Below are 16034 nucleotides of genomic sequence, written 5' to 3'. Positions count from 1 at the left end.
CCTAAATTCTAAGTTACAACGGGACCGGAACAGAAGCTGGCTCTGCCCTAGAAGGAACGTCAGTCCCGGGCCGGCTGTAAACCTGCCTCCCCCCCGCCGCCTCCTGGCTGGGGCCCCGAGGGAATGGACGGTGGCCGAGCATCAGTCCCGCGCTGGGCACCAAGTCAACAGCGCGGCCGCTCCAGGCTACCCGTCACGCGCTCGGGCAGAAGGGGCGCACGGGGCCAGTCCCCGGATGGACCCCCCGAACAGAACGTGCGGTGCAGAGCCCCCGCCCTGCCTTCATCGGCCTCAGAGACCTCTGACCTCAGCACTTCGTTTTCAACAAGGTGCCTCCGCGCCCTCGTGAGGGGCAGCGGTGGTCGGCGCCCCCCCGTGCCCCTCGCGTCCCCCTGCCCCCCGCGATCAGTGCCCCCTGCTCCGAGCTTTGCCACTCGCCGTCGCTAATCACTAACCAGTGCCCAGGTTCGCAGGAACTGGGGCCAGGGCCCCCGAGCCCCTCGGGGAGCAGCCGTGACAGCGGCAAAGAGCGGACTCTGCCCGGTCCTGTCCTGGTGCGACAGTCCATCTTTAGTACTATCCGCCTCCCCGCCGCCCTGCTGGCCGCCTCTGAACGACCTCCCTCCATCACCCCTTTCGTTAAATACTGAACATCTGGTACCCCTACCTGCAGCGAGATCACCGACCATAGGGCCCAGGTGTCAGAACCGCCCACGGGCCCAGGAGGCCGCCACCCCAGCCCAGACGCAGGGCCAGGCCCCCTGCTGAGGAGCTGTGTCCACCCGCCCCGCCCGTCACAACTGGAGCAGCACACGGATGGGACCGGGCTGTCCTCTGAGGGCGCTGGGCCCACCTCCCCCTGCTACTCCACCCGTTGGAGAGCCACGGGGGCTGCTCTGCGTCAGCGGGTGGTCGTCAAGCCGTCAGGACCAAAGCGGAGAAGCAAACGTGTGCGTGTGTGTGAACCACGCTCACCAGCGAGGACACGGACTCCACAGGGCCCGTGCCGCGTGTGGACCTCATCCTCGGCTGCAGAGCCACATGTGGATTTACACGCTGGAGGCCTTGTCCTGGCCTTTAAGACAGAATCCAAAACCTACTGAGGAGGTGCCTTTCCAGAAGGGCCCACAAGGCCGGCAATGGAACTTCAGGTCGCAGGCCTGCCCGTCTGCGAAGAGAAAGTCCAGAAAATCTTCATGACACTGTCGCCGGCTACAGATCTAAAGCTGGTCAGTCCGTCTCCGGGACGAACACACTGGATGCTGAGCAAGCGGCAGGCCCGAGTCCAGGCTCCCACTCCCCAGGTCCCCCCTCGGCCCCATCCCCAGCAGGGCCAGCAAGCCCGGGGCAGGAGCGGGCAGCTCGTGGGCCCACATGGGGCGCCGGGAGGGCCGCCTGCCATGCAGGATCCCTGATACACACCGGCTCCCTGAATCCCCCTTAGGGTCTGCTCTTCGGGCCCAGCCCACGGCCTTCGGGTCAAGACCTGAACCAAATCGCTCTCTTCCTCGACCGGGCCCATTAAAATAACAAAATCAAGGAGAATCGGATACACGTAATCTTCAATCTGGACACAAATCCCACCCTCGGTGAGTTCAGAGCACAGGCAGGAAGTCAGTCATTCACTGAGAAAATGACCAAAGGTGGGTGAACTGTCTGCCAGGGTTGGGACAAAAAAGGGAAAAAAATCAGCACCAGGCACGGCGACCACAGTGACAAGTCCTCATCCCAGTGAGGGCAGAGGCCTCCGTGTGGGTGAGACGTCCTCCCTCAGGCCCAAAACCTTTCTGAACCTGCAAGGGTGATGGATTGGTAGAAACCAGCAGCAACCCATCTTTCAAGAAACTTAAATTGTGAGGGTGCTAAGGAGGTGCCACCAGCGCCCTTTAATTTTTACTTTTCCGTCCGCTGCAAAGATCACCTGCCAAGCTGGGCATCTCGCCAACTCCCTGTTACAGCTGCAGTGTTTTACAAGCCAAACTATTTAAGAGATATAATTATTCAACTTGTCAACTAAGTTTCTCGTTAATAAATTAAGTACTTAGTAAGAATGGGACCTATTGCTTTTGAAACCATGCTGTTCTCTAAAAAGCGACAGGGCAATTTATGAAATCAACGGATTATTTCAATTTAAGAACAGAAAAATCTCATATCCCCTTTGGAGTAGAAATAACAGGAAACTCACACACCCAATAATTTTACAGAAAAAATTTAATTTTAAGTTTAATCTATTCTTAATAATTTTTTAGACAGTGAAAGAACACATGTTATAGATGAACTCAAAACAGAAAACTGATCTGAACCAGTGAATCAGCAGAATGCAGTTTCTGGAGGAAAATTTCACATAAAATGCTTTAATTCCTATTCCTTATCAACGCACTTAGGAGAAAGCCACGTGGCTTTATAATATCGTTAAACAAACACCATTATGAACTATATTATTTGAAAGTATTGCCAACTAGACATAACTTTTTTTTTTTTTTTTTTGCAGTAAGCGGGCCTCTCACTGTTGTGGCCTCTCCCGTTGCGGAGCACAGGCTCCGGACGCGCAGGCTCAGCGGCCATGGCTCACGGGCCCAGTCACTCCGTAGCATGTGGGATCCTCCCGGACCGGGGCACGAACCCGTGTCCCCTGCATTGGCAGGCGGACTCTCAAACACTGCGCCACCAGGGAAGCCCTAGACATAAGTTTTATGATATTCTGTTTCATGACAGAATTACTTGTTCGAAGACAAATATCAGATTTTCTTCTCTGGAGTGATAATCACCACTCTGGCCGCTCTCGACAAGCACACACTAAACAAAACATAAAGCCCAAATGAATCCTCACATTCAAGTATTTAAATTTTAATAAAACTTACCACTGCCAATTATTTAAAAGAAAAAAAAACCCTCCTGCCAAAGGTACATTTTCCATGAAAATTTAATCAGCGCTTAGGTTTCAATAAGTCTCCCATGACCCTGATAAGGTCCTTATCATTGATTTAAAAAAAACATGTTTCCAAAAAAGCAAGATATACAATATCAAATGTGGCATAAACTACTTAAAATTGCTCTTAAATCAGTTTCTGTTTTGGAAGATGAAAAAGTTCTAGAAATGGATGGTGGTGATGTGAATGTATGTAAAGCCACTGAACTATACACTTACTTCGAAATGGTCAAAATGGTAAATTTTAGGGATATTTTACCACAATAACAAAAAAACTGCCCATAAACCAACCTACCGTATATTCACTCAATAAGTCAATGCATCTTTATAATGTTAATTACTTAATTTATCTATTTACCATCTTAATTAATCTATTATGTAACATCTTAATTTATCTATTATGTAACATCTTAATTTATCTATTATGTAACATCTTAATTTGTCTATTATGTAACATTTTCCTCATTTGGCCATATAATTTTTTAAAGTTTTATTAGAGTATATAGTTGATTTACAATGTCGTGTTAGTTTCAGAAGCACAGCACAGTGAATCAGTTATACAGATACACACGTCCGCTCTCTTTTTAGATTCTTTTCCCATATAGAGGTCATCACAGAGTATTGAGTAGAGTTCCTTGTGCTCTACAGTAGGTCCATATAATTTTAAAACAAACTGAAACCTTTATCAAAGGCAACATATATAACACATTCCATATTTTAAGCAATGAAATTTGCGGGGCGGCCACGTGCTCCTATTAAAACGTGGGTGACACATCATCCCTGTTACATCCCCCCCACACACCGCCCTTGGTCCTGCCGCCCTGGGCTGGCCTCTGGCCTCCATCCTGCCCAGAACCATCCTGTCTCCCCCTCCCAGAACTGGCTCCTGTCACCCCCCCCGCCCCGTGACCCCCTCCCTGGCTTATGTCTGTCCGTGGCCCTTCCCGACACCTAGCCTACTGTGTGCTTATTTATTTTGTCATATACCACCCAAATGCAGTCTCCAGGGGTGCCCGGGGTGTCTGTGTATTCTGCCCTGCCACGGAATCCCTTCAGCAAGTGTCAATAAACATTTGGTGAACAGCCGATGCTGAGCACCTAGTGTGTGTACCGAGTGCAACGCACGCCTTCCTCTGCTGGAATCTTACTAGGTTTGCCCCACACATGTTCTTCAGTGCCAAGAGTTTCCATAGCTTATTCCCATTTTACAAGAGAAAAATGGTGAAGTGAGTTGAACATCAGAAGTGAGGGCTCAGACTCTAACCACAAGACGGTCACCCCAACTTTCCAACACACGTTGCTTTCAGATTTATATCCAACTGAAAAAAATGCACGCACGTACCTCACGGTTATCTACTATTTTAATGGTTTGCTTGAATTTATCCCAGTCAAAACAACTGTTTCCATATACTTTCTAAACAGAAAAGGTAATGTAAATTATTCCACATGCATATATCTGTCACTTTCAGATATTTTATCAGATATTTCACCTGAAAGTGACAGATAAATCTAGGTCTGCTTTACACTCATATCACAGCTCTTCCACATCAATGATCAACCCATGATTTTGTTCCATGGAATGACTTTAAATTAATTCCACGATTTAAAAACTCATGTTTTGGGGGCAGTCCCCGAGGCCATCCTGAAAAATCACACAGAAATCCGGATGACGTTCCAATGGCCACCCTTCACTGTCCCTAATCCTTTGCTGAAAACAGGGTGGAGGAGATCCTCTTTTCTCTGAAGGAGGGAGATTATGTAACCGCTAGGATGGCCGACTCCTTCCCAGCAGCCGGGGGTCTGTCCGGGGAGGAGGGAGGGGCCGTCAGCCCCCTGTCTGGGAGCAGGTTCAAGAACATGCCAGGCCAGAGTCAGACTCACATGGCCCAGGTACGAACCTGATCTTCAGGAAGCAGAGCCTGTCATTCTGCAGACAGTTCAGACAGGACAGCATGGGGAGGTGGGAGAGCCCCTCAGGGTCCTGTGGCTTTAACTAGTGTCACAGCATCGGACGGGGTGAGTGACCAGCCTCGCAGCAACAGCAGAGGCCATCCAAGGTCCTAATCATATGATGAATAAAGCTTTAGGATCATTTCCGACGCGGGCTTACAACAGCGTAAGCAAAGTTTTAATAAAAGACAATGAGGCTGTGATTACAGAGAAACCTAAGAGGGAAAGGTCCACAGCAGCTGGCTTGGGAACTTATACGTACTACCGCGAAAGCCCATGATGTGTGGGCGACAGGGTGACACCATGCTCTGGATGTGCAGAGAAGTCACGTCCCTGTCACCCTAATGACAGCTCGGGGTCACCTTCCAACCATCACTTTCCGATCTTGCCAAAGGTAAGAGGTCACCCTGTACAGAGCAGATCGACAGCGTGGAGTCCCTAAAACCCAACCCACTGACTAGGAGAATCGATCGGCTCGTTACGCAGCGGCCTCCCAGCTTCCGAAGCAGACACGTGCGCCCAATCCAGTTACGTGGCAGATACCGTGACATCTGCCCTGTCAACAATCCAGACGCTGTGGATTTAGGTTATAACCCAAAACCCAAAACCCAAAACAACACTTTATAGTCTTGTCTTAATACCAACCACCATTCTCCTACCAAGCCTCCTACGGGGGGAAAAAAGAAGCAACAGAAAGAGAAGCAAAAGATATAAATACACACAACCTTAGATCTGATCAAACAATGGAAACTGTGCTCTGTCAGAGGTAACAACGGCCTAAATCCGCTCCACAGTTTAAAAAGTAACCCATTCCCACTACACGTTTATTTTATTTTGGTCTTCCCAGATTTTGTGGAACATTTTTTTGGGCATTTGTTTGATAAAACAGTCGGCAAACGATGCACTGTTTCAAACTGCCTCCTTTGAGGTTCTTTACCTGTGTGAATGTTTACAACCCAAACAGTGCCTCCTTTAATAGTATACAGCCTTGCACTGAACTGTGTGTGTCCCCCTGAATTCACATGTTGAAGCCCTAACCCGCAATGTGATGAGAGTTGGAGGTAGGGATTTGCGGAGGTAATTAAGGTGAAATGAGGTCATAAGGGTGGACTCGTAATCTGATAGGATTGGTGTCCTTACAGGAGAAGAGATCACTTGCTCCGCTCCCCTCCCTCCTTCCCTCCCTCTCTGGGCACCAGAGGAGGCAGCTGACGGGAGGGAAGGCTGCCATCTGCAAGCCAGGAGGAGGCCCCTCACAGGAACCCACCTGCAGGCCCCAGGTCTTGCACTTCCAGCCCCGAGGCTGAGAGTCTGAGCTCTGCCGTGGGCACCAGCCCTGCCTGCGGTGAGCAGACCGGGACACGCCCAGGCCTGTCACAGCTTCGTATTTTACATGCTGGCGCTTAAACACAGCATTAAAGTTCACAGGCCCGCCATGAGCATCTCAGAGAACAGCCCCAGAAACAATGTCAGCTTTTCGCCATCAAGACGGCTCCTTCCCCAGCCACATTCTTGGCATCAACGTCCTCAATAATTAAACGTGTGTGTTGATATGATCGGCAACTCAGAGTTGTGCTGGCTGGTCTCTGACCTAAGACCCAGGAAAGAGGCGTGAGGAAGGGCGCTGAAAGGTCAAGGCAAAGGGCACAACGTCCACGCTCGCTGGGAAGCCCCTCACCCAACGCAGATGAGGGGATGGAGGGGTGGTGAGCTGCCCCCGGAGAACACAGCCGGGAAGAGCACACCGGATGAACCAGGCCCCCGTCCCCTGTGCTCACAGAAGATCCATGAGCCCCAAGGAGACTCATCAAGAGCGTTCTCGCATCTTCTCGGCGCGTGCGCTCATGGGCGCCAGCGGGACACACGCCCACACGGGCAGCATCCCATCCACCCGCATGCCCGGCGGCGGGAGGGGCTCCTGCAACAGACACAGGTCCCCCAGCAGGTGACATGTGAAGGGAACGGTGCAGAAGATGGTAACTCTGGCCTCTACCCATCATGGAACCCATGAAACAGGCACTGGTGTGAGCACAGCAGAAACAAAGTGAGCGGAAGTTAAAAGCCTTCTTGCCCCTGGCAGCCCACCTTTGCGAGAATGTTTTATCCGCAAATCACACACAATGGACGGGGCAAATTTCTCAAGGGCCACCAACCCTGACAGGTGCAGCCAACTACCGTGGGCTCAAGTCCGTGTCGAGCGGGGGCGGATGTTGATGCCGGGTGACGCGGGGCACGTTGCTGCCCCCCAGGAAACCCGACTTCTTCTACGGCCTACATCACTCCCGGGAGGTGCTCTGATACTGAAACCCACCAAAGATACAATCAAAACCACAGAAAAATGGGGAACATTCTGCCCACAGAAACCAGGAGGGTGGGAGGTGGTTAAACATTTCTGGACCAGGAATTTGGAAATCCATCCGAGTGACTTTTGTCCTCAGAGGATGACTAACTCCTCAAGTCAGGAGTGACGGGAACACAGACGGGAAGGACACCTGCAAATGCGTGTAAATATGTTCCCAACAAACCCCTCGCTGAGAGCGTGGGGAAGGGAGGGCTCGGAGGAGATGACTTTCCTCCGGCTCCACTTAAAGATGGGGGGAAACAGGTAAAGGTTTGGTTTGAAGAGGCAGCCAATGATTAACTCACCCACAGAGCTCACCTGTTCTGGTCTGGCCTTCGCCCAGGTGACAAAGGTAACGTTAACAGAGGGGGCCTAAAATCCTCTCCTGACTCTCGACCCAATGGCGGGTTTTTTCCGGGTCCACACGCAGCATGACTGAGCCCCCCACCCCTGCAGATACTGCTGGATCGCCCCCCTGGCACCGCCCCCCAGCACCCAGCACACACACCGGGGGACACGGAGCCCACCCCTCTGTTCTCGGTGGCCAGTCACACGGGTGTCTTCTAAACTACCTACAGACGCAGCCTGCTTTGGGCTCAAAGGTCCACCCAAACTGGAGGAGCCTGTGTCCTGGGGTGGTGATGACAGGTCAGCCACAGGACAGGGCGCTGACCCCTCCCTGAAGGACAGCTGCGGTCCCGGGAAGCCACCCAACGCAGCACCGCCAGACCCCACACCGTTTATGAAAAAGCGAGGAAACCTGGATACTTGCTCACACTCACCCATGTTTAAATGTTGGCCAGACACTCAAGTAGCTCTGACACAACCACATCAGAGGGACCAGAGGGCCGGTTCCCTACCTGTGTCTTCAGACAAGGTTCTCAGCCTTCACTGGGGCAGGCACTCCTTTGCGAACCTAGCAAATCTGGGAAACCCCTGCCCAGAAAACAAAAAGCATCCACGCAAAAAGTTCTGCGCTCTGTGCGATGGGGGTCCAGGCCTCACAGGGGACCAGCTAAGAATGCTCGTTCATGACGAGGCTCCGGGAGAGGGTCCTTTCCAGGACCGGGGTCCACAGGACGGATGCAAGAAAAGAGGAGACACATCCCGGGAGCCCAGTGTTCAGAGGACCAACCCTCGAGCCACAGACAGAGCACGGCGGAAGCTACCACCGAGTCAGGCGTCCGCACCAGAGGTGCCGGGGACCGCAGGCTGTGACCTTGGGGACTTAACTTCCTCCCCTTTAGTGTTTATTAAGTGAGGGGGTGGACCGGACACCTTCCCAGTCTTTTCCCACATTGTTAAGACTCTGTGAAATGTACCAGGGAAAGAGAATCCAAAAGCTTGAATAGTATCATTAATCACTCAAGTCCTTGGAAGCACCACGGTTTCCTTCGGAAGCATCCAAGGGCAGCTTCTTCAAGGCTCTTGTTAACAGCAATGATAAGAGGCGTAATCAGTCTTGGGGCAGATGTTCACGGCGCTGACTCTGTGCCAGGAGCGGTCCCAGCCTACGGGGGAGGGGGGGCGGGGGGGCGGGAGGAAGGCGGGGCTCCAGAAGGTAACGTGGGATCTGCGGACACAGAGGAGGAAATCCAGGGCTCCCCCAGGCAAGGTGTTGATGGGGAGCGAGAGGGCGCCAGCATCAGGCCCCAGGGCTGACCCCGGTGAAAGGGCAGCTGACCCGCTGGGCCCTCCTCTCTGCCTGGACGCGCCCGCCAGATGCTGCAGCTCAGCGAGCCTCGCAGCCCCAGCTCCAGCACCCACCACTGCCCAGCGCCCTGGGACAGCACTTCTGGGCCCCCCCTGCCCAAGGTAAATGCCACAGGGACAGGGACGGGGGTCCGGCTGTCTGCCCCTTGTCTGGCTCAGGCTGCATCGGTGAACACACACCAAACGTGTGCCGCGCCTAAGAAACCCAGCAGGACCCTGTGAGGCCCTCCGGGTACAAATCCTTTCCAGGTCCCCCCGTCTCTTGTTCATAGGAAAAACGTTTCAGTGTCCGTGACCTTCCCTGGGTTCCAAAGGGCAGACGCCAACAGCTGCTATCAGGGAGGGGGGGCGGTATGCAGAGACATGGGAGGGGCGACAGTGGAGCCTGGGGCCTGCCCCACCCAGGCACGTACATCCCCACATCTCGGACTGCAGGAACCAAGACCCCACCCACTCGCTTCAGGCTGAGCACAGATTCCTGGAGCCCCGCCCTGCTACCTCGCCACCAGCCAATCAGAAGACAGTCACGCGCCCTGCCGTCCTCACCCCCAATGTTGCCTTTAAACACTTCTCCCCGAAAACTGTCAGGGGGTTCAGGGTTTTTGAGCATGAGCCGCCCATTCTCCTTGCTCGGCGCTGCCTGCAATAAACCTTTCTCTGCTCCGAACTCCGACACTGCGGTGCGTCGGGCACATGAACTTGCACTTGGTTACACCTGCACCAAGTACGCTGAGGTCAGCTGTGAGGGCAGAAACGTGACCCCTGGTGGGGCCACTTCGGACACGATGGAGGTGGGGACACCGAGATGCCACATTACAGAAACGTGGCTGTGAAGGAAAGGGAAGCGGGGAGATCGTGGGAGGGGAATGTGGGGGTCAAGAAAGTCTGCTTTTCGGGGCTTCCCTGGTGGCGCAGTGGTTGAGAGTCCGCCTGCCGATGCAGGGGACACGGGTTCGTGCCCCGGTCTGGGAGGATCCCACATGCCGCGGAGCGGCTGGGCCCGTGAGCCATGGCCGCTGAGCCTGCGCGTCCGGAGCTTGTGCTCCGCAACGGGAGAGGCCACAATAGTGAGAGGCCCGCGTACCGCAAAAAAAAGGAAAAAAAAAGGTCCACATCTAAAAAAAAAAAAAAAAAGAAAGTCTGCTTTTCAAAAAAAAAAAAGGTGATTTCAAGGCATGGCTGAGTGCCACAGGGACTGGGTGACGTCACCCTAAAAGGGAGACGCTGCTGACTGAGGAGAAGGACGGGTGAGGGGCGGGGGACCCCAAGCTGCAGGACAGACCTTTACAGAGCGGGCTCACCTGCCCTGAACCAGAGGGCGGCAAGCGCACCGACAGGCGGGGACCGGTGGCCGAGGGGTGTCCCATCCGAGGACCGCTGTGCGGGGAAGCTTCGCCACCAAGTGCGGGGAAGCACGACCCTCCACACCCTCCGCAGGGGGAGGGGGGCCAGAGGCTCCCCGGGAAGCAGCAGACGCCGTCCCTCTGAGGAGCTGGGGCTTCCAGCAGCACCAGGCTCAACTTTCAAATAAGAGGCCCCTTGACGGAGCATCTCCCCGTGCCACAGCGCCCCATCGTGGCGGCGCCCCCAGGGAGCCGCGGTCGGTGCCTCGTTTCAAGCAGGAAGACGCCCAAGGCCTCGTGGTCAGAGGCCGGGCCAGGGCCAGGTCTCAAGCTGCCTCTTAGGCTCTGACGCTGGACTTTTGATCTCCACAAACAACTATCTTGTTTCTCAGATAGCAGGAATCAAGTAAAAGCAAAAACAATCCTTTGTTCAATCTTGTTGAGTTTTTATTGCTGTAAAAATGGCTTTTTATTGATTTTCCTTGCAAATAAATAGCATTTCTGCCGGCATTTAACTTGGTTAAAAAAGCATCTGTAAGTCTGGGACGTGGGGATCTAAGCATCTCTGATTAGCCCTGTTGCCAGTGGAACATGTGGTCCCAGCACCGAGGAACAGTGCGTCCCTAGGTTTCAGGGCCCAGCACAGCTGTAAACAGAGGCCTTCCTGCACACTGAGCGGTAGCTCAGTGGATTCCAGGTGGTTTTAGCTGACTGTAAACTGAGGACAGCGTGCTCATCCCTAGAAATGCAACTGACTGCAGCAAAACCCAATCACCTAAACTCCCTTCTCCCCTCGGGTTATTAAACCTACCCTCAGGCGTGAAAGAAAAGCATGTCAAGGTCCCTCGTGCGCAACAGACATTAAACAGGGTTTGAAAGGACAATGGAAGGAACTGAACTTAACAGCCAGGACACAAAGGTTAAATTATACACCTGGCAGGCTGCTTTGAAAGGCCTGTGCGAACACTGTAGCACAGCCCTCGGGCCAGCCTAAGGGGTCACCTACTCCAAATACCTGAAGGCCTCGGTGGTTCCAGTGGCTTAACTTAACTGGGGTGTAGACTCCCCGAGCAGATCCGGAGGCCCCACGTCGGAAGCGCCACTAAGAGGCAACCCCGAGTCAGGCGGCACTGAAAGTTTTTAAAACTAAATCTGCGTCAGATGGAAGGGTCCGCCTGTAGGGCAGCATCAGTGGGCACGGACGTCCACGGCACACACCATTTGGTGATAAAAAACAAACCAAAGCAGACCCATGTGCATGCACACAAATGGTGAATTTTTAAGAAGGTGTAAAGCATTCTAACACAGCCATGCTTGAGGTTCTCCAGGGATCAATGACGTTTACTAAAAACAAACACCAGAAACATAACAAAATTAAGCTTTACAGTCAAACCTCCTGAATGTGAGGCGTGGATGGAAAGGAGAGAAGTGTCCTGACAAGGTGGTCCTCCTGGCCTGGAAATAACTGTTGTGGCCAAATGTGGCCTGCAGGCTTTTCGTTGGGCCTGCGGCATTTTGGCACCCCTAGTTTTAAAATTTCCCGAAGCTGCTCCAGAGCAGGGCACCCAGGGCCCCTGGTGGCCGTACTGACTGGCCTGGCCGGCAACCAACAGAGGTGCTTGCCCTCCCCCGGCCAGTGACCGGGGGCAAAGTTATGCTAACGGCTAGTTGTGACACGTGTGCTGAGCACTTCCGCAGAGCCGGGCACCACTCTTAGCTTCTGGCCTGTACTAACTCATTTAATTCTCACGATAACCCTCTGCAACGGGTACCGCTATTCGTCCCCAGATGAGAGAACTGAGGCAGAGAAAAAGCGAAGCCACCTGCCCAGGGTGACACGGCCTCAAAGTGGGCGGGCCAGGTCCACATCCAGGTGGGCTCCCGGGGACTCTGCAGGTTCCTCTCAGAATTTAAACTACCTGACTCTGGGTTTCCCACCTCACATCTCTTCTAAGAGGATAACACTAGTTCTCCACCCACTTCGTTAAACATTTCTTTTAAAAGCTCAAGGTACAGAAGCGTTTTACCATTTACAAGTACAGCGCATCTCTACGTGACTTATATGCATCCAGGCTCACAAACAACCAGTAATACCAGCTTTGGCATATACCTGGCCTAACCCGGAAGGGAATTCTCTCATTCATTTGCCTATTCTACCTCTCTGGAATTAACCCAGAATAAAATACTCACAGCAATGGTTTCCAAGGACTCCTTTATCTTTGGCAGCCCTCAGGCATCATCATGAAAAGGTTTCTTTGTCCTAGAAATTCTGACTGTGTGAACACCAGATGGGAACAGGGTATGACTTTATCCATGCTTATGAAATACGTCATATATGGAAACCACAAGGAAATATGACTATTTAATCCCAGAGTCTTTCTTTGCCCTCTAGCAAAAGGAAGTATAATTAATTCCTAAATATTAAAACATAATCCAATTGTAAGCAAACAGATTGACTGTTTCTGGAAAAAGTCAAATTAGTTTAGTAACGTAGACATGAGTTTAATATCATAGAAATGAATGGTTTTGTATGTGAATATGGTGAAGTAGCCAAATGATCAGACTGTTTAAAAAAAAAAAAGATGTGGAATGAGAAACAAAGAAAGAATAATAGCATCCCGTGACTGGATTCCAGGGACATGACCAAATATATATGCTGGGAAAGTTCACTGAAGAATATTTACCAGTTAGGTTTGAGAAAAATAAGTCTAATAACACAGCACAGGGGAATTTAAAAATATAAGGTACACCAACATTTATATAGATTGATATGACATGAAACAGCTGAAGGCCTGGAGGAAGTAAGGGAGTAAAAGCACAAAACTCGGACACCTGTCTGCCTGACTCCGAGGACGAAGGGGTCAGCAACAGGAGGGAGGGGAAGACCCACCAGGTTGTGGGCCTCGGCCCGTCGGAGCAGGAGGGTGGTCCACCCACCCTTCACCTCTCATGGATAGAGACTGCGCATTACCGCTCACAATTCAACTCTCCTTCCTATCACAGAGTCTTAGAGTTGGAAGAGAATAGAAATTAACTGGAAAACTAGTGAGCACATCCTAGGTAAACGCTGGCTCCGAGCTCGTGGGCCATAAGCCTGAGAACAGAATGTCTGGGACCCGTCAAGCGTTTCTCTAAGACATCTGATTACCTACTGCCACTGTTACTTGATTTTCCAGAACTTACTACTGTAGAGAGACACTAAGGTGACCCTGATGTTTACACTCACGTTATAAGATGGACTCAAGAATCCCTGAGGGGACAGGGCCCTTCCCACGGGAAGCCTTCCCGGCCTTAACCAGAATCCCAGAGGGGTTCGCCCCACTAACTGAAAGGCAGACCGCCCTCCCCAGGGGAGCTACTGGAAGGTGCCACAAGCTCCCCTGACCCTCGAGTCCTCTGGTGCGTGAGTGGATTTGGAGGAAGGCACTGATTCAACGTTCCCCTTGGATGAACAGAAACACTCTCATATGCGGCCAAGGTCTCCTAAGTATGAATGACTAACGAAGGGAATTCCTCAGCCAGAAAAAAACAAGTTCCCACCACCGTTCCCTCTTCTAGCGGAAACCTCGGCGCGCGCAACTTTTCCAACCTGTGACTGGCGGCGGTGCGCGGGGTGGACGGGGGGCCTTTGTCAGAGACGCGACCAGTTTCCTTCTCCTGCGCGCACCCCCTCTACCCCCGGGGCCGGCGTCGGCGCCGCACGCGGCTCCCCTCGGGCGGATGAGAAACAAACCCAACTTGCCCCTCCGCGCCCCCCTGCCCATGCCCGGCGTCGCCACGCGCCTCCCGGAGCGAAGATTCCGGGGTGGGGGGGAACCCCGAACCGCCGGCCTCGGGTCTGGCTGGTTACTTTCGGGACAAAGGTCCCAAACTTCACTTCCGAACCCCCCGGTGCTGTTACCAGACTAACGAGCAAAGCCACCGCCTTTTCCCCTGTGGGTGCCCCTCTCCCTGTCCCTTAACCCTGGGGTAGCGCCAGCAGGCGAGGCTGAGCCCGAGCATCCCTCCCCAGCCCGGCCCGCGCCGATCTAAGCAGTCTCTGCCCCGGCAGCCCCGCCCGGCTCCGGGGAGGCGCGCGGCGGGTGGGCGCCCGCGCCGTCGGGATCCAGGTGCCAGCTCCGCAGGTACCCCGCGTCCTGCCGTCCCCCGGGGCGCGGTCGGCCGCACGAGGCCGCCCAAGCCCTCAGCGCCCCCGGGCCGGCGGCCGCGGCAGGGTCGCGGGAGGAGGGCCTGTCCCGCCCGGTCCCGGCCCCGGCCCCGGTCCCGCGCCGGTCGCACTCACGTATCTGTGCACGAGCGTCCGCACGAGGCTGCAGTCCATGGCTCCTCTGGCCGCGCCCGCCCTCTCAGCGCCCCCGAGCCCGGCTCGGCGCGCCCATGAGCCCGGGCCCGAGTGCGGCCGGGCGCCCCGCCCCGGTCACGGCCTGGGCGCGCCGGGCGGTGCGGGGGGCGGCCGCGGCCCCTCCGCGCTCATGCCCGGCCCGGCCCGCGGCGGCCGGCTCGGGGGTGGCCGCTCGGCGATCGGAGCCCGCGTGCCGAGGCCCGGGCGGTGGGGCTGCGGGCTCGGGGGCGCGGCGGCCGGCGCTCCCGCCGCTGCTCTGCTGCTCGGCTCCTCCTCTCTGCTCCGCGGCTCTGCCCTGCTCTGCTCTGCTCCCGGTCTCCGCCCGCCGCCGTCTCAGCCCGGCCTCCAGCAGGCCGGTCCCCGCGCGCACGTCACGATCGCGTGTGAGCATGCGCCTCGCGGCCCGCGCCCCCGCCCCGCTCCCGCGCCCTGGCGCTGTGGTGCCCGCCCGCCCCGGCCCTGCCTCCTCCCGGCCTGCCCCCCCCGGCGCAGGGCCGCCGAGGGCACCCGGGGGCGGAGTGCCGGGGCGCGGCTCCTTGTTGCTTCCGCCTCCCGGGCGGGGGTGCGGGCCGCGCAGCCGGGGCCTGGACGGCGGGCCCTGGGCGCCCATCCCTGGGTCCGGCCCGAAACGTCTATCTCCCCGCGAAGGCCCGAGGGCGGGCGCGAGATCGCGGGGAGTCGGGGAGGGGGCGGGATCAGGTTGGGCCGGAGACCAGCTAAACCCGGCCTGTGTCTCCCTCGTGCTCGCCGGCCCCACGCGCGGCCCGCCTGCTTGGTAGGTGAGGGGGCGCCGAGGCGGGCCCCGCGGGGCTGCCCAGGGTCGCGCAGCTCCTCTGCGCTGGGGCGAAGGTGAGCTCAGCGTCTCCCACCTAGGATCCCCGCTTCTTTCTGAAACCCTGCTGGCTCCCTCGCCCTGGGCCCCTGGCCCAAGGACTCCAGAGCTGCGACAGTCACAGGCACTTGTAATCCGGCGGGGCTGAGGGGTTGGAATCAGCCTTGAACCTGTTCGGCCAGCCCGGCGCGGCTGGCCGGCCCCTTCGGTCCTGCCGGTCCAGCTCCTGCCTCCGTCCCCGGCTGCGCCAGGCGGTCACCCGGAGGCTGAGCTGGGCCCGCGGGAAGGAGCTCTGGGCTCCGGGCCTCCAGGCCCCGGGGGGCGAGCGCTCGTGCGTTATCTGGGCACCAGACGGAGAACCCTTGCGTCTCTCAGACACCTCGATTTCAATCCCAGGGAATGCTTCTGTTTTCCCAACGTGAAACGCACCATCTCTTCTCAATCCCAGTCAGCCTTGAGCTAATGGCTGCACCTTGTTTCCAGCGTCTGTTCTCGCTGCCACGGGCCACCGCTTTTGAAACCAGAAGGGGCCTGACAACGCCCCTGGAGGAACGCCACTGACTGTCCCCCTGGCTGGTCGTGCA

General features: G+C 55.3%; 1 protein-coding gene across 1 annotated transcript in view; it reads right to left on the bottom strand.

Moving 5' to 3' along the window:
• The window catches only part of ATP11A (ATPase phospholipid transporting 11A), a 120911-nt gene extending 106219 nt beyond the window's left edge, over positions 1-14692 (bottom strand). The window contains 1 exon segment of the mRNA XM_082602035.1: positions 14559-14692. Coding sequence (XP_082458161.1) covers positions 14559-14597 — 39 coding nt within the window. The 5' untranslated portion in view covers positions 14598-14692.
• Positions 14693-16034: the final 1342 nt, after the last annotated feature.

Source organism: Mesoplodon mirus, assembly GCF_964341445.2.
Source record: "Mesoplodon mirus genome assembly, chromosome: 17".
NCBI lineage: Eukaryota > Metazoa > Chordata > Mammalia > Artiodactyla > Ziphiidae > Mesoplodon > Mesoplodon mirus.
This window is presented reverse-complemented; position numbering and strand designations above follow the sequence as displayed.